The sequence below is a fragment of the Podarcis liolepis genome (genome assembly GCF_965112155.1).
Source record: "Podarcis liolepis genome assembly, chromosome: W".
NCBI lineage: Eukaryota > Metazoa > Chordata > Lepidosauria > Squamata > Lacertidae > Podarcis > Podarcis liolepis.
Window position 1 is genome coordinate 18,310,615 of NC_139568.1, and position 26,027 is coordinate 18,336,641.

At 45.3% G+C, this 26,027-nt stretch overlaps 2 protein-coding genes across 2 annotated transcripts in view; one reads left to right on the top strand and one right to left on the bottom strand.

Annotated features, from left to right (window-relative positions):
* The window catches only part of LOC310697827 (rab9 effector protein with kelch motifs-like), a gene marked incomplete at both ends in the record, with an annotated part of 100,454 nt that extends 88,786 nt beyond the window's left edge, over window positions 1–11,668 (top strand). The window contains 3 exons of the mRNA XM_083484452.1: window positions 9,757–9,880; window positions 10,167–10,341; window positions 11,641–11,668. Of these exons, the coding sequence (XP_083340578.1) occupies window positions 9,757–9,880; window positions 10,167–10,341; window positions 11,641–11,668 (327 nt within the window). The remainder of the gene's footprint in view (window positions 1–9,756; window positions 9,881–10,166; window positions 10,342–11,640) is intronic.
* Window positions 11,669–16,720: 5,052 nt separating this feature from the next.
* On the bottom strand, window positions 16,721–25,968 carry LOC310697668 (endoplasmic reticulum chaperone BiP-like). Its single transcript, XM_083484346.1, has 9 exons — window positions 25,810–25,968; window positions 24,514–24,676; window positions 21,132–21,363; window positions 20,424–20,561; window positions 19,739–19,851; window positions 19,259–19,649; window positions 18,229–18,466; window positions 17,871–18,038; window positions 16,721–17,595 (listed from the first exon to the last, which is right to left on the bottom strand). The coding sequence occupies exons 2-9, from the start codon at window positions 24,630–24,632 to the stop codon at window positions 17,030–17,032; spliced, it is 1,965 nt and encodes a 654-aa protein (XP_083340472.1). The 5' UTR covers window positions 24,633–24,676; window positions 25,810–25,968; the 3' UTR covers window positions 16,721–17,029.
* Between the last annotated feature and the right edge of the window lie 59 nt (window positions 25,969–26,027).

Sequence of the window (26,027 nt, forward strand, 5' to 3'; positions counted from 1 at the left end):
AAGCTTAGAGGTTGAAGGAAAGAATATCTATAAGCCAAATGAGATTAGAAACTGTTTCCAAAGTTACTTTAAAAAACTTTACTCGCAAGGGCCGCAGAAAGAAGGGGATATAGATGAGTTTCTAAAGAAATATGGATTACAAAAAATCTCTCATCAAAATAAGATAGATCTGAATCAGAAAATAACCGAACAAGAGATAGAAGGTGCCATTCAAAACATGCAATTGGGCAAATCTCCAGGACCGGATGGGTTGACATCCAGATATTACAAAGCCTTGAAGGAGTGGTTACTACAACCTTTGAAGGAAGTCTGTAATGAAATTTTGGAGGGGAAAGGGGCACCAGAATCGTGGAAAGAAGCTTATATCACACTCATACCGAAAACAGAGACTGAAAAGACTCAGCTTAAGAACTACCGCCCCATTTCATTACTCAATGTGGATTATAAAATTTTTGAAGACATTTTGGCAAAAAGATTGAAAAAAGTACTGATGGAAGAGTTTCATAAGGACCAAGCAGGCTTTCTCCCAGGAAGGCATTTGTCAGACAATGTGAGGAATATAATAGACATTTTGGAACTATTAGAAGTGAACATAAACACGAAAGCAGTACTGATATTTGTGGACGCGGAGAAAGCCTTCGACAATATCTCTTGGAGTTTTATGAAGAAGAATCTATGGGGCCAAGATGGCGTCCGGCACCCTTCTCAGCTGCGCCACTGTGCTGTCCGTGCCGGACAAAACCTCTTCCAGCCTCTTTGGCCCTTTAGCAGAGTTTACACAGCGGTAGAAACTGTTGCATTGTGTGGGTAATAAATCAGACTGCACGCAGGCTTTCTTGCTTATCTCCAACAGTCTTTAATCGTGTAGAAAAACATCATAAATCAGCCCGGCAACAAAGCGCACATCTTTCGCCTCTCGGTCAAAACCGAAAGAGAACTCACACACAGAGAAAGATTCCCGTATGTGAACATAGCCACGCCTCATGATGTGAGACGTCACTCAGAACTGTTAACCCTGTAAGTTCTGATTCTCTTCACAGAATCTACATGGGATGGGGGTAGGACAAGGATTTGAGAATGGTATGGGTGCAATATATTCAGAACAAAAGGCCAAATTAATTGTAAATAATGTGATAATGGAAGAATTTAAAATAGAAAAAGGAACACGACAGGGGTGCCCAATTTCCCCATTACTCTTCATATCGGTTCTGGAGGTTTTGCTAAATATGATTAGAAGGGACCAGCTGGTTAAAGGGGTACAGGTCGGAGCTAAACAGTACAAATTGAGGGCTTTTGCAGATGATTTGGTACTTACTTTACAAGAGCCAGACACTAGTACGAAAAGGGTTTTAGAATTGATTCAAGAATTTGGTCAAGTTGCAGGATTTAAGCTGAACAAACAAAAAACTAAGGTATTGGAGAAAAATTTAACAGTTATTGAAAGGGAGAGGTTCAGTAAAAAAAAAAAATACATTTGTCAGTACACAGTTAAAAACTCCAGGAAAATTTTAGAACTTAGTCAACACTGTGAACTTATTGCTGCTATGGACTGTGAATACTCAGGCACAAGTAATTTATAGTCGTCAAGAACTCTTAAGTATCGGCAGAGGGGAAGGCTGCAACCAGGAGGTCTCAACCTACAACATTCCAGCTGAGCTTATCAGAGAGCCTCCATATCTTGCACATTCTTGTGAGATCCTTACCCAACAAGGTAGAGGAGTTGGAACTTATTACCTCTCGGCAGAAAAGTATCCGGGACTGTTGTGTTATGGTCCTTTTAGAGACGTGGCTGGATCCCTCCTTTCCACAGGGACTTCTGCAGCTAGAAGGACGCTCAGTAATTAGAGCGGATAGAACCGCCAAATCCGGGAAGAGCAGAGGAGGAGGAATTTGCGTTTATATAAACAACAACTGGAGCTCGGACATTAAACAAATGGACACGCATTGCTCTCCTGACTTGGAGTACCTAGTGGTGAAGTGCCGCCCTTTTTACTTGCCACGTGAGTTTAATGTTGTTATAATAACAGCGGTGTATATACCTCCTGATGCAAACACTACTACAGCTATGGGCCACCTGCTGACTGCTATTAGCAGACAGCAGCGGGCCCACCCGGATGGAGCACTTGTGGTTGCTGGTGATTTCAACCGAGCCGATTTAAGGACTGTGCTCCCTAAGTTCCACCAGTATGTTGATTGTCCCACTAGGGGGGGAAACACCTTGGACCGAGTATATAGTAACATCATGCATGGATACAAGACCAAGCCCCTGCCCAATTTGGGGCAGTCAGACCACATATCCTTACTTATGATACCATCATATAGACCTCTCGTACGCAGAATTAGACCATCAACTAGAGAGATACGAGTGTGGCCAGTAGGTGCATCTGAGCAACTCCAAGACTGCTTTCGGAGCACCGAGTGGTCGCTTTTTGAGGAGAATAATGTGGACACATATGCTTCAACAGTACTGTTTTACGTTAAAAGCTGCATTGATGTTGTCACTACCACCAAACAAATACGGGTGTTCCCTAACAACAAGCCCTGGCTAAACAGGGATGTGTATCTTCTGTTAAAGGCAAGAAATGCTGCTTTTCACTCTGGTGATGTGCAGCAGTATAGAGAAGCTAGAGCCAAATTGAAAAAGGGCATTAGGAACGCCAAAGCTATGTACTGCCGGAGGATCGAAAAACATTTTGAGAGCTCCGACCCTCGTCGAGTATGGCAAGGCTTGAGACAAATTACAGGGCAAAATACTAAAAACGAATTGGCTAGCAGCAGTGCGCACCTGGCTGATCAACTGAATCAATTTTTTAGCCGCTTTGAGGAGGGAACTGGAACTACCGTCACTACAGCATTGGCCACCAGCACATTATCAGAAACTACTACTGATAGACAACCACTTTTATTACAGACCTGTGACGTACAACGTGCCTTTCGGAGCATTAACATCAGGAAGGCAGCTGGACCGGATGGAATCATGGGACGGGCTATTAGGGACTGTGCTGCAGAATTAGCCGGCGTATTTACGGACATTTTCAACCTATCCCTGTTGCAGGGTTATGTCCCTACCTGCCTGAAGACATCGATTATAGTGCCAGTCCCCAAGCAGTCAGTGGTGGTATCTCTCAATGATTATAGACCAATAGCCTTAACATCTGTTGTTATGAAATGTTTTGAGAGATTGGTGCTAGATTATATTAAGGCTAGTCTTCCATCCACTTTAGACCCGTTCCAGTTTGCATACAGAAGAAATAGATCTACTGATGATGCTATTTCCATCGCCGTCCATACTGTATTGAGTCATCTAGAACGACAGGGAACCTACGCAAGGCTGTTGTTTGTGGACTACAGTTCTGCCTTCAATACAATTCTGCCAGACAGGTTATTTCTTAAAATGACCAACTTGGGTATACATCAGAAGATCTGTCTGTGGGTAAGGAATTTCCTGACTGATAGGCCGCAGACAGTGAGAATGGGACCTTACTATTCTTCTACTCTAGTATTAAGCACAGGAGCCCCTCAGGGATGCGTGCTAAGTCCCTTTCTCTATTCTCTGTACACATTTGATTGCACCCCACTGTATAAGTCCAACACAATCATCAAATTTGCGGATGATACAACAGTGGTGGGGCTCATCAGTGAGAACGATGAGACTGCTTATAGGAAAGAAGTACAGGGGTTAATTCAATGGTGTAAAGAAAATAATCTTATGCTTAACACCAAAAAAACCAAAGAACTCATAATTGACTTTAGGAGAAAGAAAAGTGTATTGTTACCATTGCACATAAATGGCGAGGAAGTGGAGAGGGTTGGTAGTTTTAAATACCTGGGCATTTATATCTCGGAGGACCTCTCATGGACTGCAAATGTTAATATGGTTGTGAGGAAGGTGCAGGGGAGGTTGTATTTCCTGAGAATGCTCAGGGGACTGAATCTATCCCAGCACCTACTCCTGTCCTATTATCATAGTACCATCGAGAGTGTCCTAACCTATAGTATATTATCGTGGTATGGGAGCAGCTCTGAAACGGATAAAAAAGCTTTACAGCGAACAATTAAAATTGCCCAGAACGTTATTGGGCTCCGACTACCAACCCTGGATGAGATCTTCACGTCTCGCATCTTGAAGAAGTCACATAATATTCTGAGAGATCCCACCCACCCTGCTCACAACTTCTTTGAACTATTGCCTTCGGGCAGAAGATATAGGACAATGAAAACACGAACCACACGCCTTCTGAATAGTTTCTATCCAAGAGCTCTGATTGCACTAAATAATGATCTCAGGGCCAGTTGCGAGGTTTAGTAAGTAGGGAGTGGAAGGAATGAGATAGGTTTTAGGTTATGTTATGTTTTTAATAGGTCATGCTATATTCTGGATTATGTTATGTTTTATAGATTATGTCTAAATAGGATGAGAGTTCGGAGATACGTGCAAATGTACATGTGAACCCGGTCTTTGGGTGGGTGTTTGATTTTCGTTGTTGTGTATACTGTGTATATACGGACAATGACAATAAATTTATCTAAATCTAAATCTAAATCTAAAATGGGCTAAACAGATAGCCCCATAGCAATACAGTCAATTATAGTCTTGCGACGCTTAAAAGCTAAAAAAAGAAATTTGGCCACCAAGGAAGGTATAGCTCTAGTGACGTTATTCAGCAAGTGTAAAACCTGGTTTTCTCCGGGTAGGAAGCTAGATTGACATAGGAGTGAGTCTATAAAATTTTGTCTAAGCTCTGCATAAGAAGGGCAAGTCAAAAGAATGTGTTCAGTGGACTCAACCACACCCATGGCACAATGACAGGTTCTCTGGGCGTATGGTACTCCCCTGTACCTTCCCCACAATATCGCAGAGTCAAGGACATTTAATCTAGCCGCTGTAAGAAGTCTACGGTATTCCACATAGTGAATTTCTGCAAGGTAGGGGGCTGGTAAGAGCCGATAAATCTGGTCCCCTAGGAACATCCCTGGTTTTACCTGGGCTATGTCCTCTTGTCTGGCAATGTCACTCAGTCTCCAGGAGATCACAGCTCTAGCTTGATTGTACGTCATAGACTCAAGGTAAAGGTGAGACAATCCGCAGGATTGAACCTCGTTAGTGACCTCCCTTTCCCACGATGATTGGAAATCGTCCCTCAGTATCAAGGGGGCAATACCCACTGGTTTAAAACAAAGCTTGAGCCATAGCCAGAGCTTCGTCTTCAAGGCCACATACCGTAGAGCTTGCCAGCCGACCTCTAGTCTCATAACCGCACCCGCTACCGAGGGGGGAATCCTAAGGATGGCTCTAAGGAATCGCGTTTGGATAGAATCCAGTTTCAAAAAATCCCTACGGGAGCCTAAAGAAATGCCCACCAAAAGAAGGGGGAGGACTTTCATTTGAAAGAGTCTCAAGGCTATCTTCACTGATTGAGCCTGATTCTTAGCATATAGGGATCTAATCTGGATGGCTGCTTTAGATGCGTTGGTTGTTATATAGTCTCTATGAGCCAGAAAAGACCTATTTGACCGTATTACTTGTCCCAGATATTTAAAGCAGTTAACCTGCTCTAAGGGGATCCCGTTCATCGACCATCAATGGAGTCTCGGTCGGGCAGAGAAGACCATGATCTTGGTCTTAGCATAGTTGGGTTGGAGCTCATGCTGATCACAGTATTCATGTAGAGCTTGCAACATTCTCCTCAGTCCAATAGGGGATCTGGCAAGAAGTGTCGCGTCGTCCACATACAGAAGAACATTCAGAGATCGGCCTGCTAATTTGGGGGGGGGTGTGTGGAAAGCATCATTGGCCATGTGGGTCACCAGTGAGTTAATGTAAAAATTAAACAATGCTGGGGCCAATAGACAACCCTGTCTTACCCCTCTAGTGGTGGTAACAGGGTTGGAGACTAGGCCTTTATTGTCTAGCCTGATTCTCAGAAAGGTGTTTGTATGGAGGCTGATAATCAGATGAAGGAGACGACGATCGATCTTTGTAGCAGCCAGTTTTGTCCATAGCTGCTTTCTAGAGATTCGATCAAATGCCTGCTTAAGGTCAATGAAAGCCACATGAAGAACCTTTGGGGCTTTACCGGCATACTTTTCCGCCAGATGATTCAAGGTTAATATTTGGTCTATGGTAGATCTTCCAGGGCGAAACCCCGCCTGTTCATCAGCAATGATATTGTCGTCCTCCATCCATTTCGATAGTTTGTTTAGCAGGTACCCCGAGTAAATCTTCCCAATGACATTTAGCAGGCTGATTGGCCTAAAGTTGCTCGGCTCTGTACGTGGGCCTTTCTTATGTATTAATACAATCAACGCAGAGCTCCAGCTTGAGGGAAATTTTGCTGTTTTGTTTATGTGCATGTAAAGTGCTGCTAAAAGTGGGATCCACCAATCTTTATTTGCTTTGATGGCATCGATGGATATAAGGTCATCACCGGGGGCCTTGCCTGCTTTAAATCGATCTATGAGAGTTTCAACTTCAGGGCATGTAACTGGGTCCCAATCGGGCAGTGCTTCCAGCTCCACCGTATCTCCGCAGGCATCATGAGCTGCATACAGATCGGCGAAGTATCTTTCCCAAGTGTCCGCTGAGATGTGGGGTTCTATTCTTGCAAGCGGCCTACCCAGGTATCTGGAAATTAACTGCCAAAAAGAAGCTGGATTTCTATTCTCTGCAGCTATCAAAAGGTTGTTCCAATTGCTTCTTTCTGCCTCGAGCTTCTTTTCTTTTAGTAGGGCTTTATAACTTCTCCTGAGGGTGAGAAGACGGTTATTTGGCATGGGGTCATTTGATGCTCTGTATGCCAACCATTCATTATACAGATGATTCTTGAAGTTTTTGCATTCCTCATCGAACCATTTTTTGTGGAAAAACTGTTTACCATGCTTGGTGGGGGGCCGAGCTAGTGTTGGTTTTAGAAGTTCTACTAAATCGTCATACATTGGTAGAGGCTCATCCGCCTGCATAAGGGAAGCCCTCTTTATTTGGAGCTGATCAGACCAGAGAAGTTCGTTCAACTGCTGGGCCGAATTGGAGGTCCATTTAAGGGCTGTAGGTCTTATCTCCAGATGATCATTTGATAGGTGCACAAAGGAGTGCCTATCAAGTTCATCAGCCAGAGTCAGGGAAATTTCTAGACGGAAGTGATCGCTCTCCAATCTTGAAGCCACCTTAAAGCTGGATATTTTTGGGGTAAGGTCAGGAGATATCCATACAAAAGCAATAGTGGATGCGCGTGAACCTGACCAATAGGTGAATTCGGCAGGGTAGTCCGAGCTGACTGCCCCATTTAGCAGGAGGAAATTGAGGGCCAGCAAGGTTTGCCTGCATTTGAAACCTGCGTAAGTGGCTATGTTAGCTTTGAATTTCCTTGGTAAAAGATCTGTAGTCATAAGAGGTGAAGACGGGTACTTGCTAAATTTAGAAAATAAGATTTGATCAGTGTGTGACAGGCGTCCATTAAAATCTCCCGCCAACAGAAAAGTGGCTTCGGGGTATTTATCAAAAAGCGTTTCCAATGTCACTTGGATTTCCTGCCATCTCAGATCAACCAAATTTCTCTTATAAATTGGACATAAGTAGATATTGATCACTACTATCGTTTCCTCTGCTGTTTGCAACTTTATAATCAGCATGAGTGACGACTGGATGTCAATTTTTTCCGCCTGAAGATTTATGGCTAAGGAAACAAAAGTAGCCAAGCCTCCTTGCGGTCTACCATGTGATAACGAGTTCTGCGTGGCATTCAGGTAGAAGCCCTTGTAACCTGTTAGATAGAAGTCCTCACAGGCCCATGACTCTTGGAATAGAAGGATGTGGCTGCCATTTATATAAGCAACAAATGATGGATCTGTCAGATTAGATTTAATACCAGCCACATTCCTTGATAGTAATGTAAGAGGCCGCTTTGTGTTTCCCTCAAGTCATGAATTCTCTTGCGTGGTTAATCCTTGAGAATCCAAATGGGGGTGCACACTGCGTGAAGGGGCAGTAGGGTGAAAAAAAGCAGTGATTTTTGATTATTTGCATTTCAGATTCAAGTTGTCACGTCACAGGAGCAGCCAGTGGGTAGAGCGAATTTATAGATCGCTGTAAGAGAAAATCTTGGTACGAGGGGGTGTTACTAACCGACAAGTCCATAGACTCGTCGTTTGCCGTATGCTCTGTAGTTGCAGGAGTCGTGCCTTGAGGATCGAGGCTTGTTGATGGGAAAGCACTATGTAAGACAGAAGAAAGACATCCTTTTCGGTTAGCTTCCAGTAGCTTGTTTAGCCTTGCCACTGCCTCAGTGTTTGTCCAAAGAGCTACTGGATCTCCCAGTGTCTCTTGCATCGTCATGGTATCAGCACAGGGAATGCAGCTATTTTGAGGATTGGAGATCGTTATCGCTGCAGGGGGGTCCACATAGGCTTGTGTCTGCCAATCTTTAGAAGCATCTATAATGGCCAAAGCTGGACCCGTCAAAGCTCTACCCCTTAAGGCAGTCCCTTCTTGCCGGTGGGATGGTCGGCTAGTAAGTCGTGGGGAGGGGTTCATAGGAAGGGTCCGTTGCTGCAAATTCCGGTCATAATCCTCAGTCCTCCTTGTAGACCGGCTAACCAAATTTGCTGAGTTTGGGATTTTCCCAATAACGCCCCTACAGTTGTTAAAGAAGCATCTTTGTGGAAAGATTCCAAACCAGTTGAGGCGATTTCGAAGTTTGCTCAAAAGTGCAGGAAGCCTGGGCGAGTCGAACTTGAGCAGCAAGCGCTTAAATTTTGGAGTCTCTGGCAGCCATTCTAATGATAGAAGACCACCCTGGGCCAAGTAGGACCTGGTCAACTTTCGCAATGAGATCACAGCAGCTTTGCGATTTCTCCAGGCATAATAGGGGAAGCAGGAGTGAGCGATGTTCAAGCATATATTGTTAGGAGTGAGTTGGAGGTTTACTAGCTGCTGCCCCCTACTTAGGCTCTGTGCCTCATGATTATCAGGACCCTGATGATTTAATGGCGGATTCAAAATCAAAGCAGGGGTTTTGGTGAAGGCATTTAGTTTTTCCTCTAACATATTGATGGAAGCTGATAGCGCCTTTATTTCATCAGCCAAGTGCAGGCAATATTTCTGCAAAGTCCTCAGCTCCACTGATCATACTATATCACATAAAGATTTACGATGAGGATCAGGATAGGCCATCTGGGCTGGAGGTCATATCCAACAGCGATTTGTCTCCTGGCAAGGGAGTATTTGAAGTCGTTGTGGGATCATATGGACAATCTACCTGCTTGGAGGTGTTTAAAAGGTTGTTTGGAGTCATTGCAGGATTATGTAGGCAATCTAACTGCCTGGAAGTAACAGCTGATGGAGGCACAAGATTGCAGAAAAACTCCTCCAATGATGAGATAGAAGGCTCTAAGATCTTAGGTGGTGAATCCAGCCCAGTAGGCTTCAAAACCTTAGACATAGGTTCTGAGGCATTAAAGGAACAGTCTTCCACAGAAGAGGTACGGCCACGTTTCGTCATGCTAAACCCCTTGAGTGGCTCGGTTATCTAAGAGTCCTTCAAAGGCTAAACAAGAGCTGGTGGAAGGCCAGTGAAGCGCGGCCAGTGGCTGCCCAAGTTACAGCTAATCAGGTTGATAGTGAAGCTCATTAAGGAGATTTATGGCGCTGGCTTTGCAAGCTTCCACAGGGTGAATTCCTGGAGTTATCATCAAAACATTATCGTGCCACCTTCCAGAGAAAAATAGGAGCAGAGTAACTTACAGCATGAACTTGGAAAGGGAGGGGAGCTCCGGCAAGCGCGCCTTACTTCGTCGCCATCTTTCCTCTCCTTATATGTATTTGGAGGAGGCGATAAAGGGGTGGATCCTGTCAAAGACCAGCAGCTTCACATCTTTGACTCTGGTAAGCTTCCTCTGCTCCTGTGCAGATGTTTCCCAAACTAAATGTTTAGCTGATTCCCCTGGGCCTGGCAGCAGATGGAGCAAAGTAGGAGTTGAATCCTGTTAGCCCTACTTAGAGAAAAACCGTCAAAATGGATAGACATGACTAATGTAGGCCTTTTAATTGCAACGGGTCTACTCTTAGGTAAAACATAGCTAAATGCAACCCTATGTGTGGGAAGCAGGGAGCAAGGACCTTGAGGTAGCTGTTGCTTCATCTTAATACATTTCTCTCTCGCCACCTGTAGCCACTCTGACATGGCTGCAACCAGAAGTTTGGGGCGACCCTCCTGCTCCTCGACATGGCCATGCCATGGTGGCTGTCGAGAACAGGCTCTACATACATGGCGGATTGGCAGGTGATACCCTTTTTGATTATCTCTTCTGCTTTGATACAAATAAGTACTCAGTGGTGCAAACTTTGTGGAAAGGGATTCTTATCTTCCCATCTTGCCTTAAAAAAACACAAAGCCATAAAACTTTAGCTTTTAAGAAGCTACACATTATAAAGCAGGGGTCAGCATTTTTTTTCAGCAGGGGGCCGGTCCACTGTCCCTCAGACCTTGTGGGGGGCCAGACTATATTTTGATTTTTTTTAAAAAATGAACTAATTCCTGTGCCCCACAGATAACCCAGAGATGCATTTTAAATAAAAGCACACATTCCACTCATGCAAAAACATGCTGATTCCCGGACCGTCTGTCGGCCAGATTTAGAAGGCGACTGGGCCTTAGTTTGCCTACCCATGTTATAAAGCCTTAAAGGTTAAGAATGTGAGAAATACTGTAGGATCCTGATTACAGTTTCCACCTGCAGGCTGTGTTACTACAGAATTGTGGTACAGCCTTAGGAGGTGGTGTGGGGTAGTGGGTAGCGTTTGACAAGATCCAGGAAGACGAGGAATCAGATTCCCACTCAGATCTCACTGGGTGACCTTAGGTTAGGCACAATCTCTCAGTCTAACCTACTGTGCAGGGTTGTGAGGATACAAGGGAGGAAAGGGGAGGATAACCATGTATGCTGCCATAAGTTCCTTTATGGAAAGGAAGACATTAATGAGAAAAATAAATTCTAAATTCCATTCAGCCTTCCTTTGCTTCCTATTTTCCAGGCATTTCCCATCTGTTTAGGCCACCGCCCCCAATAATCTTTGCTGTCATTATAGCTAGAATCTTAACTTTGACGTAACTGTCCCAAACTCTTTACCAAATTCATTTTCCTGTTGTAGAATCACTGAATGTGCATGCAGCTCTGTTATGTGTGTTTCAAGCTCAGTTTGCTTAAGCTTTGCACCTGATGAGCACTGATGTGGATTGATTTAATGTGCTTGCAGCTGAAATGAAGTGGGAGACCCTGTTGGCTACTGGATCTGTACCAGCAGGGTGGGCAGCCCACTCAGCAGCTGTGTTTCAGGGCCATTTGTATATATTTGGTGGAATGGACCCAACAGGAGCACTGGACACAATGTGTAAATATCACATAAGTGGGTGTTTCTTATGATGATGTCTTTGGTTAGCTTCCATTGGGAACATTATACTGGGGAATCCTCTTTGCGTATGTGCCATCGCCAGCAATTTTGAGATGGCAGCCCCAGCCATGTAACCTCCCCACAACCTTGACTTATCTGAAGCAAGTAGTGGCTGAAGCTGATGGGAGCTGTAATCCAAAACAAAGTGCTTATGTGGCCTCTGATTATGTAGCGTGACTCCCCCCGCCCCCCAGGATTATAAACACTGTCACCACATACTAAAGGGAGTGGGAGTAGTAGATCAGAGGTAGAGCTCATCTGTTGCATGAAAAAGGTCCCAGGATCAGTCCCTTGAGTCTGCAGTTTTTAACAAGATGGAGAGGGAGGAGCATCAGGGAACAGGTGATACTAAAACAGATCTTTTTGCAACCCTGGGAAGTTGTGGTCAATTCAGAGTAGGCACACCTGGGCTATGTGTGCAAAATGATTGATATGGAATAACGCAGCTTCAAGTTTATCAAGAGCATCTATAGCTCAGTGAAAGAGCAGGTGTTTTGCATGCAGAAAGGCCCCAGGTTTAATCCCAAATATTATCCAGTTAAAAGGATCTTTCGCAGCAGGTGATAGGAATGCTGTCCAGAGTTGTAAAGACTGCAGAAAGAGTAATTGGGTGCACTCTTCCCACCTTGGATCAAATCTATGCTTCCAGGTGCCATAAGAAAGCTGCAGAGATAGTGCAGGATAGTGCACACCCCGGAAATGATCTCTTTCAGCTTCTAACCAGGTACAGGGTTATAAAGACTAGGACTAGCCGCCTGAGAAACAGTTTCTATCCAAATGCAGTGTAAGGAGTCTCTATGGGAGTATATTGTATTTAAAAATGGGGTATCAGAGTTTTTAGGGGGTTAACCAGGCTGGGATAGCTGGCTTGTTGGTTTTAAATGTCTTATGTAGATTTTTTCAATTTCGTTGTTCTGTATGAGACAATGACAATAAAGATTATCGTATCGAAAGGGTATTCTCTCTCTCCTCTCTCACTAGCAGAAACCTTGAGGAGCTGCTTTCAGTCAGTATTAGGCAGCAGTGGCCTAGGTCAGGAATAATAGTACGTAATTTATTATTTTACCCAACCCATCTGAACTTGTGGCTCTGCAATATGTTGCTGAATCTCCACCCTTGGTCATGCTGGTTGGAGCTGTTGGAAGTTAGGAATCCAACAGCATCTGGCAGGCCACGAGTTTCTTACTCCTGGTCTAGATGGGAATAGTTTAAAAGGTGCCCAAGAGCCGCTCAGTGTTTCAGTGTTCCACAAGAACCCTTCTGGTCTAAATAGTCCCACATACTGTTCTCAGTCAGGAGCCTGCAAGCAGGAATTGTGCGAAACTGCAGTCTCCCCTTTTTGATTCCCAACAACTGGTTTGCTATATCCTCCATGAATCTATCTTTGCTGCTTTTAAAACCATACAAGCTGTCAGCAGTCACTGTTCCCATGTATGTCACTTAAAATGTTAAGAGGGAAAAGAGATCCCCAATATTTTCACTCCCTGTAGAAGCTTCAGGTCTAATTTTCCAAGATTGACAAATAGTGGTTTTAATTGAAAAGAAGCTGCTGCAACCCCCCCCCCCTTTTTGCATAGTTTTCTGTTTGTTTTTTTAACTGCAGAAAAGGGACATTGGACAAAGCTGGAGTTTAAAACTCCTGTGCCTTCTGCTCATCTGGACCAGTCTATGTGTGTTGTTCCGTGGAAAGTGTCTTCCAATGAGGACAGCAACGGGAAGGAAGGAGCTGGAGGCTCTAATGGAGACAATCTATCTCAAGGCTGCCCAGATGAACACTTATGCTTAGTGTTTGGTGGAATGGATATTAAAGGGTAAATCTACAAAGACAGTACTGTAACTCTTCTTAAGTAAAATGTTTTAACTAAATGTAGTTGTTTAATAATCTATATCTGCCACCCTCCATGTAATGCAAGACAATCCACATTTTGTGCCGGAGGACTACAAATGAAGTGTGTGTGCATATTTCTGCCTCTTTAAAGTTTCAGTGTGTCCAATGGCTGGGAAAGGAAGGGAAGTGTTTAATAAAATACCAGTGAGTTGACCTCCTTTAATGTAATCATTTCCTTAAATCAAATTTGGGTGGTTGACTGCTTCGTATTACCATGGAAGTAAAATAAGACCCTCAGAAAATGAAATGTGCAGTTTCTACAGGTACTGAACCCCAAATGGTGCTCTCCTGCCAACAATGGGATGAATCAGGATGTGTTAGATGAAGCTAATAAGAATTAGTGCTGGAGGGTTCAGGATTGGACAATTTCCCATATAACAGATTTACTACACTGAAACAGTTCAGTACAGATAGGAAAGTACCATTAACTCCTAAGGGCACACAGCTTTTGCCAACAATGGGCAGCAGATTGTAATTAAAACAGGTTATTGGCCAAGTGGTTTCATTCTAGACTAGACCATGTCATTACAGAGGGGGCAGGTTTAGTCGTTGTCTGAGGACTATCCCTGCCTCCGGGTCTGGTCCTGACCGGATGGATACTGGAATCAGCAAGGGAAACCCACATGACCTGAAGGTGCTGCTGTGCAATGCCAGGTCAATGATTCATGAGACCACTGCCATCCATGACTTGATCGTGGATGCAGGACTTGACCTGGCATGTGTAACAGAGACTTGGTTGGATGAAGCAGATGGGCCTGTCCTTGCCGCTGCTTGTCCACCAGGTTTCTCTTATGCACAGCAACCCAGGTCATGTGGGCGGGGACGGGGGGTTGCAGTGATTTTTAGGAAGTCATTAGTTTGCACCAGGCGTCCTGTTGGGAAGACCCAGTTTTCTGAGTGCATGTTCTGGAAGTTGGGCAATAGGGGCAGTACAGGATTCCTTTTGGTGTACCGACCTCCCCGCTGCACCAAGGATTCCCTGCCCGAGCCGCTTCAGGTCGTGGCGGATGTTCTCCTGGAGACACCTAGCTTGGTCGTCCTAGGGGATTTTAACATCCATGCCGACACGACCTTACAAGGGGCCGCTCGGGACTTCGTGGAAAGCATGGCCTCCATGGGGCTGTCCCTGAATAAGTCTGGCCCAACCCATAGCCGTGGACATGCCTTGGACCTGGTGTTTACCTCTATGGATGTTGGTGATCTGACACTAAGTAAAAGCGAAACGAAAGAAGTGCCATGGTCAGATCACTTCCTGGTGCAACTGGACTTCTCTGCGACCCATCCCCTCTGCAGGGAGGTGGGACCAATTCGGATGGTCCACCCCCGTCACTTAATGGATCCAAATTGTTTCCAGAGAGCGGTAGGGGATGTTTTATCCCATGTTGATGGCCTTTCAGCTGATTCCCTGGTGGCCCGCTGGAATGCGGAGTTAACCAGGGCTACTGACTGTTTGGCTCCGAAGCGCCCTCTCCGATTGCATGGAGAGGCCCGGACAGCCCCGTGGTTTTCCACGGATCTGAGGGCAATGAAACAATCGTTGAGACGGCTAGAGCGCCGGTGGCAGATAACTCATTCCGAATCTGACCAGACACGGGTTAGAGCTCAACATCGAGCCTACCAAGTGGCGATAGCGACGGCGAAGAAGAATTTCTTCACCACCTCTATTGCATCTGCAGAAAACAGCAGCAGGAGACTTTTTCAGGTGGTTCACAATTTAGCGGAACCACCTGCAACATCGGGGCCCAGTACGGGCCACATGTTCTCCTGCAATGATTTTGCGAAGTTTTTTGCAGATAAAATCGCTCAGATTCGGGAAGAAGTAGACTCCACCATGGGAGCAGGGCCGGGGCGGGAGAGTGCTAGAGTTCTGTCTAGTCAAGTTGAGTGGGATCAATTCCAATCTGTTACCTCCGAGGATGTGGGCAGGCTGCTTGGACGAGTGAAACCAACCACCTGTCTCCTGGATCCTTGCCCATCCTGGCTTATTAAAAGCTAGCTGGGAAGGACTGGGCGATGGGCTTCGTGGGGTGGTGAATGCTTCCCTCCATGAGGGAACATTCCCAGACCCGCTGAAAGAGGCGGTTATTAAACCGCTTCTTAAAAAACCCATCTTTAGATGCGGCCACGATGGCCAACTATCGCCCAGTCTCAAATCTTCCATTCCTGGGCAAGGTGATTGAGCGAGCGGTTGCCGAACAACTCCAGGCACGCCTGGAAGAAGCGGACCATTTGGATCCCTTCCAGTCGGGATTCAGGCCTCATCATGGGACTGAAACTGCCTTGGTCGCACTGGTTGATGATCTCCGGCGGGCTAGGGACAAAGGTGAGAGCTGTTTCCTAGTTCTGCTGGATCTCTCAGAGGCGTTTGATACCATCGACCATAGCATCCTTCTGGACCGTCTTGAGGGGCTGGGAGCTGGGGGCACTGTTATACAGTGGTTCCGCTCCTTCCTCCTGGGCCGTGTTGAGAAAGTGGTGGTGGGGGATGAGTGTTCAGACCCCTGGGCTCTCACTTGTGGGGTGCCTCAGGGTTCTGTCCTCTCCCCCATGCTTTTCAACATTTACATGCAGCCGCTGGGAGAGATCATCAGGAGGTTTGGGCTGGGTGTTCATCAGTATGCGGATGATACCCAGCTCTACCTCTCTTTTAAATAAGAACCAGTGAAGGCGGTGAAGGTCCTGCGTGAGTGTCTGGAGTGTTTTGGAGTGTTTTGTTTTCTCATCTAGAAACAAAACATGTAAACATTAAGGACCACTAGATGACCCTGAGGGTATCTTTCAATTGTACAATTCTGATTCTAATGTTACAGTGGCTTGTCAAGTCATCACCCAATGGCCTGCTACCACCTAGCAGACATAGGTAAAGGTAAAGGGACCCCTGACCATTAGGTCCAGTCGTGACCGACTCTGGGGTTGCGGCACTCATCTCGCTTTATTGGCTGAGGGAGCCGGCGTACAGCATCCGGGCCATGTGGCTAGCATGACTAAGCAGATTCTGGCAAACCAGAGCAGTGCACGGAAAACGCCGTTTACCTTCCCGCCAGAGCAATACCTATTTATCTACTTGCACTTTGACGTGCTTCTGAACTGCTAGGTTGGCAGGAGCAGGGACCGAGCAACGGGATCTCAAACCCCGTCACGGGGATTTGAACCGCCGACCTTCTGATCGGCAAGTCCTAGGCTCTGTGGTTTAACCCACAGCGCCTCCCGCATCTCCCTAGCAGACATGCATGGGAATAATTCGTTGTACAATTGTATTCTGCTCTGAGGAAGGTGGTTTCTGAGGGGGTCAGACCAAGAAACATGCAGACAAAACCATAGCTCTGGTCCTGGTGTGTTCTTAGTTCCTATAAGCATTTGTGTTACAAAGATCAAATAGACCCAGATCCAGTGTAAGTAACAAATTTATTGTTGTCACTTGGAGGGTAGAAAAGTTCTCCACATAACACACACAACCCAACTTGTTAAATAGAATGGTTTCAATACTTCACCCGCTCCCCTTGTCAGGTTGCCCACCCCCCTGCTGGACATTTATCAACTGCTAATGAAAAGCAGTATACAGCCACTTTTGGGCTAGCATTTCCAACTCCACTCAATGTGAAGATTCTGGTCACATTCCAAATCTAGAGTTCAAATAGTTTAAACAAAAGTTCAAAGTCCAATATTTACAGCACCAACGTCTAGGAAACTGAAGTCTACAATTCATCCTTATCTCCTCCTGCTTCTTCTTCCTCGGTAGGGGGTGGGCCTGCACTACCATACAACCTGCCCACAATTGGTTGCACCACCTCTTCCAGTTCCTTCTTTTGGGCTTTGAATTCCTCGATATCACTATCTTGGTGACTCTCTAGCCACTCAATCTTTTCCTCTACAGCCTTCTCTATTGTTTCTTTGTCTTCAGATGACAACTTGCCACCGAGCTTCTCCTTATCTCCAATCTGGTTTTTCAGTGAGTAGGCATAACTTTCCAGCTCATTCCTAGCATCGATCCGCTCTTTCAGCTTTTGGTCTTCCTCAGCAAACTTCTCTGCATCATTGACCATCCTCTCAATTTCTTCTGGAGTAAGACGATTCTGGTCATTGGTGATAGTGATCTTATTTTTGTTGCCTGTGCCCTTGTCCTCAGCCGTAACACGAAGAATTCCATTCACATCTATTTCAAAGGTAACTTCAATCTGAGGGACGCCACGGGGAGCAGGAGGGATTCCAGTCAGATCGAAAGTTCCCAAGAGATGATTGTCCTTTGTAAGAGGACGCTCTCCTAGGGGGGGGGTGGAATTTCATTTCACATGAAATCACTCAGATTATACTCTGATAATCATGCAAGTACAAGGTTATTTTTTAAAAGGCCTCTCACTTGTGTTTCTATTAATAATCAACAGCTAGTGATACTCAAAGCATGTTAAGGAACCTCACAAATGTGGAAACATGCATTGCAAAATTAAGCCGTGTTGGATTCACCTTTTACTCTTTAATGCCCAGAAGACAAAATACTCTGAAAGTTTCCAAGCCAAATGATGTCGGTCGGCCACTTACCTTCATAAACCTTAATTGTCACAGTTGGCTGGTTATCTGAAGCTGTGGAGAAGATCTGTGATTTCTTGGTGGGGACAACAGTGTTCCTTGGGATAAGTTTGGTCATTACTCCACCAACAGTCTCAATGCCCAAGGTCAGAGGACACACATCAAGCAGCACCAGATCCCCTAAGAATGAAAAGGAGGTTTTAAGTGATGAAGCATCACCATAATTTATCTAGCTGTAGTGACAAACTTGACAGCCAGCAAAGACAAAGATCTTCCATTCCAAACAGTTATGAGGCTGACTGGAAGCTTTTCACTTGTACACGCTACTCTGCCCAACACCTCATGCAGCATTTAAGTCACTCAGACTTACCAGTATCTTGATCCCCAGAGAGTACGCCAGCCTGCACAGCAGCACCATAAGCTACAGCTTCATCAGGGTTGATTCCACGAGAGGGTTCCTTGCCATTGAAAAATTCTTTCACAAGCTGCTGTATTTTGGGGATGCGAGTAGAGCCACCAACAAGCACAATTTCATCAATGTCAGACTTCTTTAGGTCTGCATCCTCTAGGACTTTCTGGACAGGTTTCATGGTGGAACGGAAGAGATCCTACAAGCAGAATTTAAAATCCCTTAATTGATGTGGAAAGGCAATCACAGAACAAGGCCACAAGATGATACAGTCACCAAATTATCAGATACATCCTGCCAAGATGTGTGATGCTATTTGAGATCAGATGGGCCTACTCGTAACATCTCATTTGTCTTTAACAGGAGAATCCACAAAGATCAGTCACTGCTATCTTTTAGAGGACAAGCAATTTTGACTCAAGCCATTAGGGAACCAATTTATTCTCTGCTGTTGGTACAGTTTGACCAGCATAGTGTCTTGGGAGTGGGATAACATTTCACACAGGAGGGCACCACTTTATTTTCCCCATGACACGCATGTACTACATGTTACTATAATTGGCCCAGTATACCTGAAGGAGCGTCTCCACCCCCATCATTCTGCCCGGACGCTGAGGTCCAGCGCTGAGGGCCTTCTGGCGGTTCCCTCATTGTGAGAAGCCAAGCTACAGGGAACCAGGCAGAGGGTCTTCTCGGTAGTGGCGCCCACCCTGTGGGACACCCTCCCATCAGATGTCAAAGAGATAAACAACTACCTAACATTTAGAAGACATCTAAACTTCCCTGTTCAGGGAAGTTTTTAAGGTGCGACATTTGAATGTATTTTTAATCTTTGTTGGAAGCCGCCCAGAGTGGCTGGGGAAACCCAGCCAGATGGGTGGGGTACAAATAATAAATTAATTATTATTAATTATTATTACATCTCTCCCACTTTTATGTTTTGTGTACAGCAATTACTGCAATTACCCATTTTAAAATTCAAGATACCTACCATGTTCAGTTCTTCAAATTTTGCTCTTGTCAAGGTTTCAGAGAAGTCTTCTCCTTCAAAGAAAGATTCAATCTCAATTCTAGATTGGTGTTGAGAAGAAAGCGCTCTTTTGGCTTTTTCAACTTCTCGACGAAGCTTCTGAACAGCTCTGTTGTCCTTCCGAACATCCTTTCCAGTTTTCTTCTTGTAGAGCTTGATGAAATGTTCCATTACACGCTGGTCAAAGTCTTCCCCACCCAGGTGAGTGTCTCCATTGGTTGCCACAACTTCAAAGACACCATTATCAATTGTGAGGAGGGAGACATCAAAAGTTCCACCACCCAAGTCAAAGACAAGGATGTTCTTCTCGCCCTCCCTCTTGTCTAGGCCATAAGCAATAGCAGCAGCAGTCCTGTAAGAGCAACTCGTTAGTTTGGTAAATGTGAGAAAAGCCCACATAAATCCCAAATACTGGCAGAAGACTATTAAAACCCTACTTACGGCTCATTGATTATTCTCATGACATTCAGCCCTGCAATAGTACCAGCATCCTTTGTAGCCTGACGCTGGGCATCGTTGAAGTAAGCTGGCACAGTGACAACAGCATGTGTGACCTGGAGAAGAATGAGAATAATTTGGATTGCTGTTTCCAAATTAACATCTAATACAGTTTTTTGGGGGGAGGGGGAGGGATCCCGATTGTCTAGAATGCACCTTTCAAGACTACGTAGAGTGGATTGCCTGTTGCCCTCTAGATGCTGCTGGGCTCTCATCAGCCCCATCCAGCATTGTCAACTGTCAGGGATATTGGAAATTGGAATTCAAACAGATCCAGAAGGCTACAGATTGGCTGCCTCAGCTTGGAGAACAGTTCTACCACCCCCATCCATTTTATGTCCCAGGGAACCCAGAAGACATGGACTCCTCATGTACAAGCAGCCAGGCCTGTTAGGAGGCATTAAAGCTCAGCGGTAGAACACTTAAACTGCATACAGAATAGTACATGTTCAATCCAGTTTAGAATTATCTCTAGATCAGAAAGGCATCTGAGACCTGCTGCTAACTAGAGTAAGCAGTAAAGGATTAGACCAACCACTGGCCAGTCTCCATACATGGTAGATTCACGAAAGCTCCCCTCAGTGCCTATTCTTTTTGCTTGTGTGCTTCAGCTGAAATAACATCTTACCTTCTTTCCCAAGTAGGCCTCAGCAGTCTCCTTCATTTTAGTCAGAACCATTGCTGAAATTTCTTCTGGGGCAAAGGTCTTCATTTGGCCACCTCCAATATCAACCTGAATATGGGGCTTGGACTTCTTTTCAATGACCTGTAAAGACAGGTACAAGTGGACATGGTTAAAAACCAAAAGCACCACATCTACAATATTAATCTTGTGGTGGACTTAAAGAGGTTCCATTGAGGATGCAGCAGAACCAAACAACCTGCCCATCAGGTTGCCAGATGCAGAATAACTCATGCTTTGATGCTGGTATCTTGAGCAGAGTGAAAGCAGAGCCATAAATTGTGTGGACTGGAAAAACACTTCATACATAGCTTAGTAACCTAGTGTCTCTAGGAAAGTGCTAGGGCTGGGGACAGGCTGGGTTCAAATTTCACACCAAAAGCTGTTCAATGTACTTTATATATACAGTGGTACCCTCAGGTTAAGTACTTAATTCATTCCTGAGGTCTGTACTTAACCTGAAGCACCATTTTAGCTAATGGGGCCTCCTGCTGCCGCCAGAGCACGATTTCTGTTCTCATCCTGAAGCAAAGTTCTTAACCTGAAGCACTATTTCTGGGTTAGAAGAGTCTGTAACCTGAAGTGTATGTAACCTGAAGTGTATGTAACCCGAGGTACCACTGTACCATAACATAAAAGGCACAAAATGAGTACCTTGAAAGGTAGGTATTTTATATCCTGCTGCACAGAAGGATCATTCCATGTTCTACCAATGAGGCGCTTGGCATCAAATACAGTATTCTCAGGGTTTGAAGTCAGCTGGTTCTTTGCTGCATCACCTATAAGACGTTCCCCCTCTGGTGTGAAGGCCACATAGGAGGGTGTGATTCTGTTACCCTGGTCATTAGCAATTATCTCCACACGCCCATTCTTGAAAACACCAACACTGTAAAAGAGAATGGAAGTTACTTTTAAAAATATGTGTATTATTTAAAGGCTTCTTTAAATAGTAAAAGCAAAACTAAAGAAGTGCCATGGTCAGATCACTTCCTGGTGAAACTGGACTTCTCCGCGACCCTTCCCCTCTGCAGGGAGGTGGGACCGATTTGGATGGTCTGCCCCCACCACTTAATAGATCAAAATGGTTTCCAGAGAGTGGTAGAGGATGCTTTATCCCATGCTGATGGCCTTTCAGCCGATTCCCTGGTGGCCCGTTGGAATGTGGCGTTAACCAGGGCTATCAACTGTCTGGCTCCGAAGCGCACTCTCCGACTGCATGGAGCCTGGACAACCCCGTGGTTTTCCACGGATCTGAGGGCAATGAAACAATTGCTGCGACGGCTAGAGCGCCGGTGGCGTATAACTCATTCTGAAGCTGACTGGACATGGGTTAAAGCTCAATGTCGAGTCTACCAAGTGGTGGTAGCAATGGCGAAGAAGACTTTCTTCACCACCTCTATTGCATCTGCAGAAAACAGCAGCAGAAGGCTCTTTAAGGCGGTTCGCAATTTAGCAGAACCACCTGCTCCATCGGGGACCAGTACGGGCCACATGATCTCCTGCAATGATTTTGCAAAGTTTTTTGCAGATAAAGTCGCTCAGATTCGGGAAGAGGTAGACTCACAGCTGTCCATGGAGGTGCAGGTCAATTCTGTGTCCAGGGCAACTGTCTACCAGCTCCATCTGGTACACAGGCTGAGACCCCATCTGCCCGCAGACTGTCTCGCCAGAGTGGTACATGCTCTAGTTATCTCTCGCTTGGACTACTGCAATGTGCTCTACGTGGGGCTACTTTTGAAGGTGACCTGGAAACTACAACTAATCCAGAATGTGGCAGCTAGACTGGTGACTGGGAGCGGCCAAGACCACATAACACCGACCTTGAAAGACCTACATTGGCTCCCATTACATTTCCGAGCACAATTCAAAGTGTTGGTGCTGACCTTTAAACATCTAAATGGCCTCGGCCCAGTATACCTGAAGGAGCGTCTCCACCCCCATCGTTCTGCCTGGACGCTGAAGTCTAGCGCCAAGGGCCTTCTGGCGGTTCCCTCGCTGCAAGAAGCCAAGTTACAGGGAACCAGGCATAGGGCCTTCTCGGTAGTGGCCCCCGCCCTGTGAAACACCCGCCCACCAGATGTCAAAGAGAAAAACAATTACCAGACTTTTAGAAGACATCTGAAGGCAGCCCTGTTTAGGGAAGCTTTTAATGTTTAATAGATTATTGTATTTTAATATTATGTTGGAAGCCGCTCATTATTATATTATTATTCTGGGTGGTTCACAAAATATAATACACCTAAAATACAGTACATTAATATGCATTAACACAACCAAGGAAAAATGACCACCACCAACAAAAACAGAATTCACACAAAACCAACAGCAAACAGGAGAAAATCAAGCACATCAAGCAAAAAATCTGATCCCTATGATGAGGTGCAGCAAGCAAGCTAGTTGTATCCTCTGGGCAGCCTAATACTAATGTTTCTGGCCAGTACTCAAGCTTTTAGTTGTAAGACTACACTAAAACAAAATAGTTTGAGTTGAATAGATATTGTATTATTACCGTATTTTTCGCTCCATAGGACGCTCCTGACCAAAAGACGCACCAAGTTTTTAGAGCAGGAAAACAAGAAAAAAATTCTGACTCAAATGTTGTACTACACTATTTAAAACAGCAAAGTGTGTGGCTCCTTTCCACTTTGCTGCTTTAAAGCGAGCCACGGTATATAATGATGAGAATGGAAAAAGGACACATTCCATTATAATGTAACTGTTTTCATTATCACTGGGAAGTCAGTATTGGCAGCAGTCACAAAAACTAAAATTTGAGCATTTTACTGTTATTAATCAAGAATATTAATAGTCAGGGAGAGAAACCAGGGCTGTGCAAATGAGAAGTGCTTGGAGTATGGAGGAACAGCAAAAAGATCAAATGATTGTGCTCCAGTTCCTAAATCTCTGAAGTTTTCTCAAAACAGGCATGGTTGTTTTGAAAGGAAGATTCAAAATGGAGTGACTGAGCAAAGAACAGAGGAGGAAAAGAGGGCAGATAAATAGCTTCCATTCAATACCAAGAGAACACAATGTTTTTGGTTTAGTATAGGTGGACTGTACTTGTAAGAATTTGTATAATGAATTATAGAGTTGGAGTGGAATATCAGAGCCTCTTTTCAGCAGTAAAGATTAGCTACTAGGAACATGGTCCACACACACACACAGGATGTCTGGTTATAGCTGTGCAGTTTAAACTGTTCCTGAGCCAGATACCTGCTCAGTTTTAGCTGAAATTACTATTACTGGTTTGTGGAGATGCTTTGCATGTATTTATGACTATTTCCGCAAAACTGCTACTTGAAGAAATCCCCAAACTTACTATTTTAAAACTTCAAATGGAGCTCAGAATCCAGTTAGGCAATCCTTTGCAGTTGAATTAGGAGGCACTGAGAGACAGCAATTTGCTGCTCCCCACCCCCATCCTCCACCCCAGGAGCACACAGCCTTCCCTCTGCTTGCAAACCTTGTCGGGACTTCAGGGGAAAGCAAAGGCTGTAGGCAGAGCAGTGTGGCTCCTCCCCCCACCCCCAAAGAGCACCCCAGCAGCACACAGCCTTCCCTCTGCTTGCAAACCTTGTCCAGGCTTCAGGGGAAAGCAGAGGCTGCCGGCAGAGCCGCGTGGCTCCTCCCCCCACCCCCAAAGAGCAGCCCGGGAGCGCACAGCCTTCCTGCTGCTTGCAAACATTGCTGGGGCTTCAGGGGAAAGCGGAGGCTGCCGGCAGAGCACCGTGGCTCCTCCCCCCACCCCCAAACAGCAGCACAGGACAACAGCGATTTGGCTCCAGGGAACACACACATTCGCTCCATAAGACGCACAGACTTTTCCCCTTACTTTTTAGGAGGGAAAAAGTGCGTCCTATGGAGCGAAAAATGCGGTACTCCCTTGACTTGTACCAAGTGAATTAAAATAGTAATACAGTACAATTTGTTTGCATACACTAGTGCAGAATCTTGGCCATATTTTGGTGCAGTGGCCATAAGCTATTCAAGAGACCCAGAAGCCAGTCAATCAAATAGGCACCCTTCTTTTACTTACCAGGAATATGTGGTTCCCAGATCAATGCCAACCACAGTCCCCACATCCTCCTTTTTGTTGTCGTCATCAGCAGCAAATACACTGCCAATGAGCAACAGGCAGACAAGGGCATACTTCATTCTGCCCTTGTACCAAATATTCACAATCAGAGAGAGAGAAAACCCTGTAATAAGTAAAATCAACCATCAGTGGCAATACTATGAGCAAAAAGACAATACCATTATGCCCGTTTAATGGAAATGGGGGCAGATTTACAGAGTATTACTGGTCCCAAACATCCTTAGCAAAGGCTGGGAGGGCCAATCAGGACTAGAGGCTACCAAGACCCACAGCCTGCAAACATGCAGGCAGCTCAAAGAAAACACCCCACCCCAAATCCTATACAAAGGAGGCCCAGGAAACTTTTCTGTTCAAGGAAAAGGCAGCAAAGGGGTTAAGAAAATATGTAGCTCTCCTGATACTTAAACATGAATGTGAACCCCCACACACTGCTAAATTCTACAGGCATCCATTGAGAAAAATAATGTGGAAAGGCAGTATGTAAAAGCTGCAAAACCTAACATCAAAAAAAAAGGCTACCAACCTCTTAACTTTCAGACAACCCCAACATTAAAGGCAAAGAGTAAGTATGTAATCCAGTGCCAGAGATAGGCTGCTCCCCCTCCCATTTTTTTGGTATATGGAGTCACTGTAAAATGAGTAGCCTCAAATCAAATAATTAACGTTGTTCACTGCAACCACAGCTGTTTTGCCTTCACCATTCTCATAAGGTGAAGTGGGAGAAGGGAGTAGTCGCTGTCCCCATCACCAGAAACCCAGCTATTACCATTTACCCCAAACCGGTAAAGGTTATCAATATACAAAACCAACACCATATAGAAACATCTAGCAAGTTCTGCTTTTTGCAAAAAATCACCTCTCCCAGGTAAGGAGCAAGGGGGAACGAAAAAGAATACCCCACACAAACATCTGCTCCTATTCTGCGATATAAACCCCTTTTATTCATGAATGCATACCAAATACTGTAATCACTGCAATCGCCACCCAACCACCACCACCAAGGGAGAATATGGATCTGGCAGGAAATGCGAATAAAAATGGCGCGCGCTTTGGACCAAGAGCCGCAATAGGATTTTTCTCAATGGGAACCTGGGTAAATGAGAACGAAGTGGCATTATGAGGGCAAGGGGGACCCCGCAAGGCCCGATAGATTTGGAGAAGCCGCCCTCCCCTTCTCGTTAGGCCCCGGCCCCCGCCTCTTCCTCCGCTCAAGCACTAGGCCACCCCAAGCCTTACCTGTATTAGGTAACAGGACCTCGCGGTCACCTCACGCACTATCCGACAAACGCAACAAAACGAATTGTAATTTTCTCACTTAAAGCTCACCGGTTTGGCCCATATGTCCCCCTCGGCTCTTATATACCTTCCCGTGGCCTTGCGTGCAGTCCCACTATTGGCCCATTTTCTCTCGCTGGAGCCTCCCGATTGGTCGCTTGCCACTAAGCTGGCCGGAG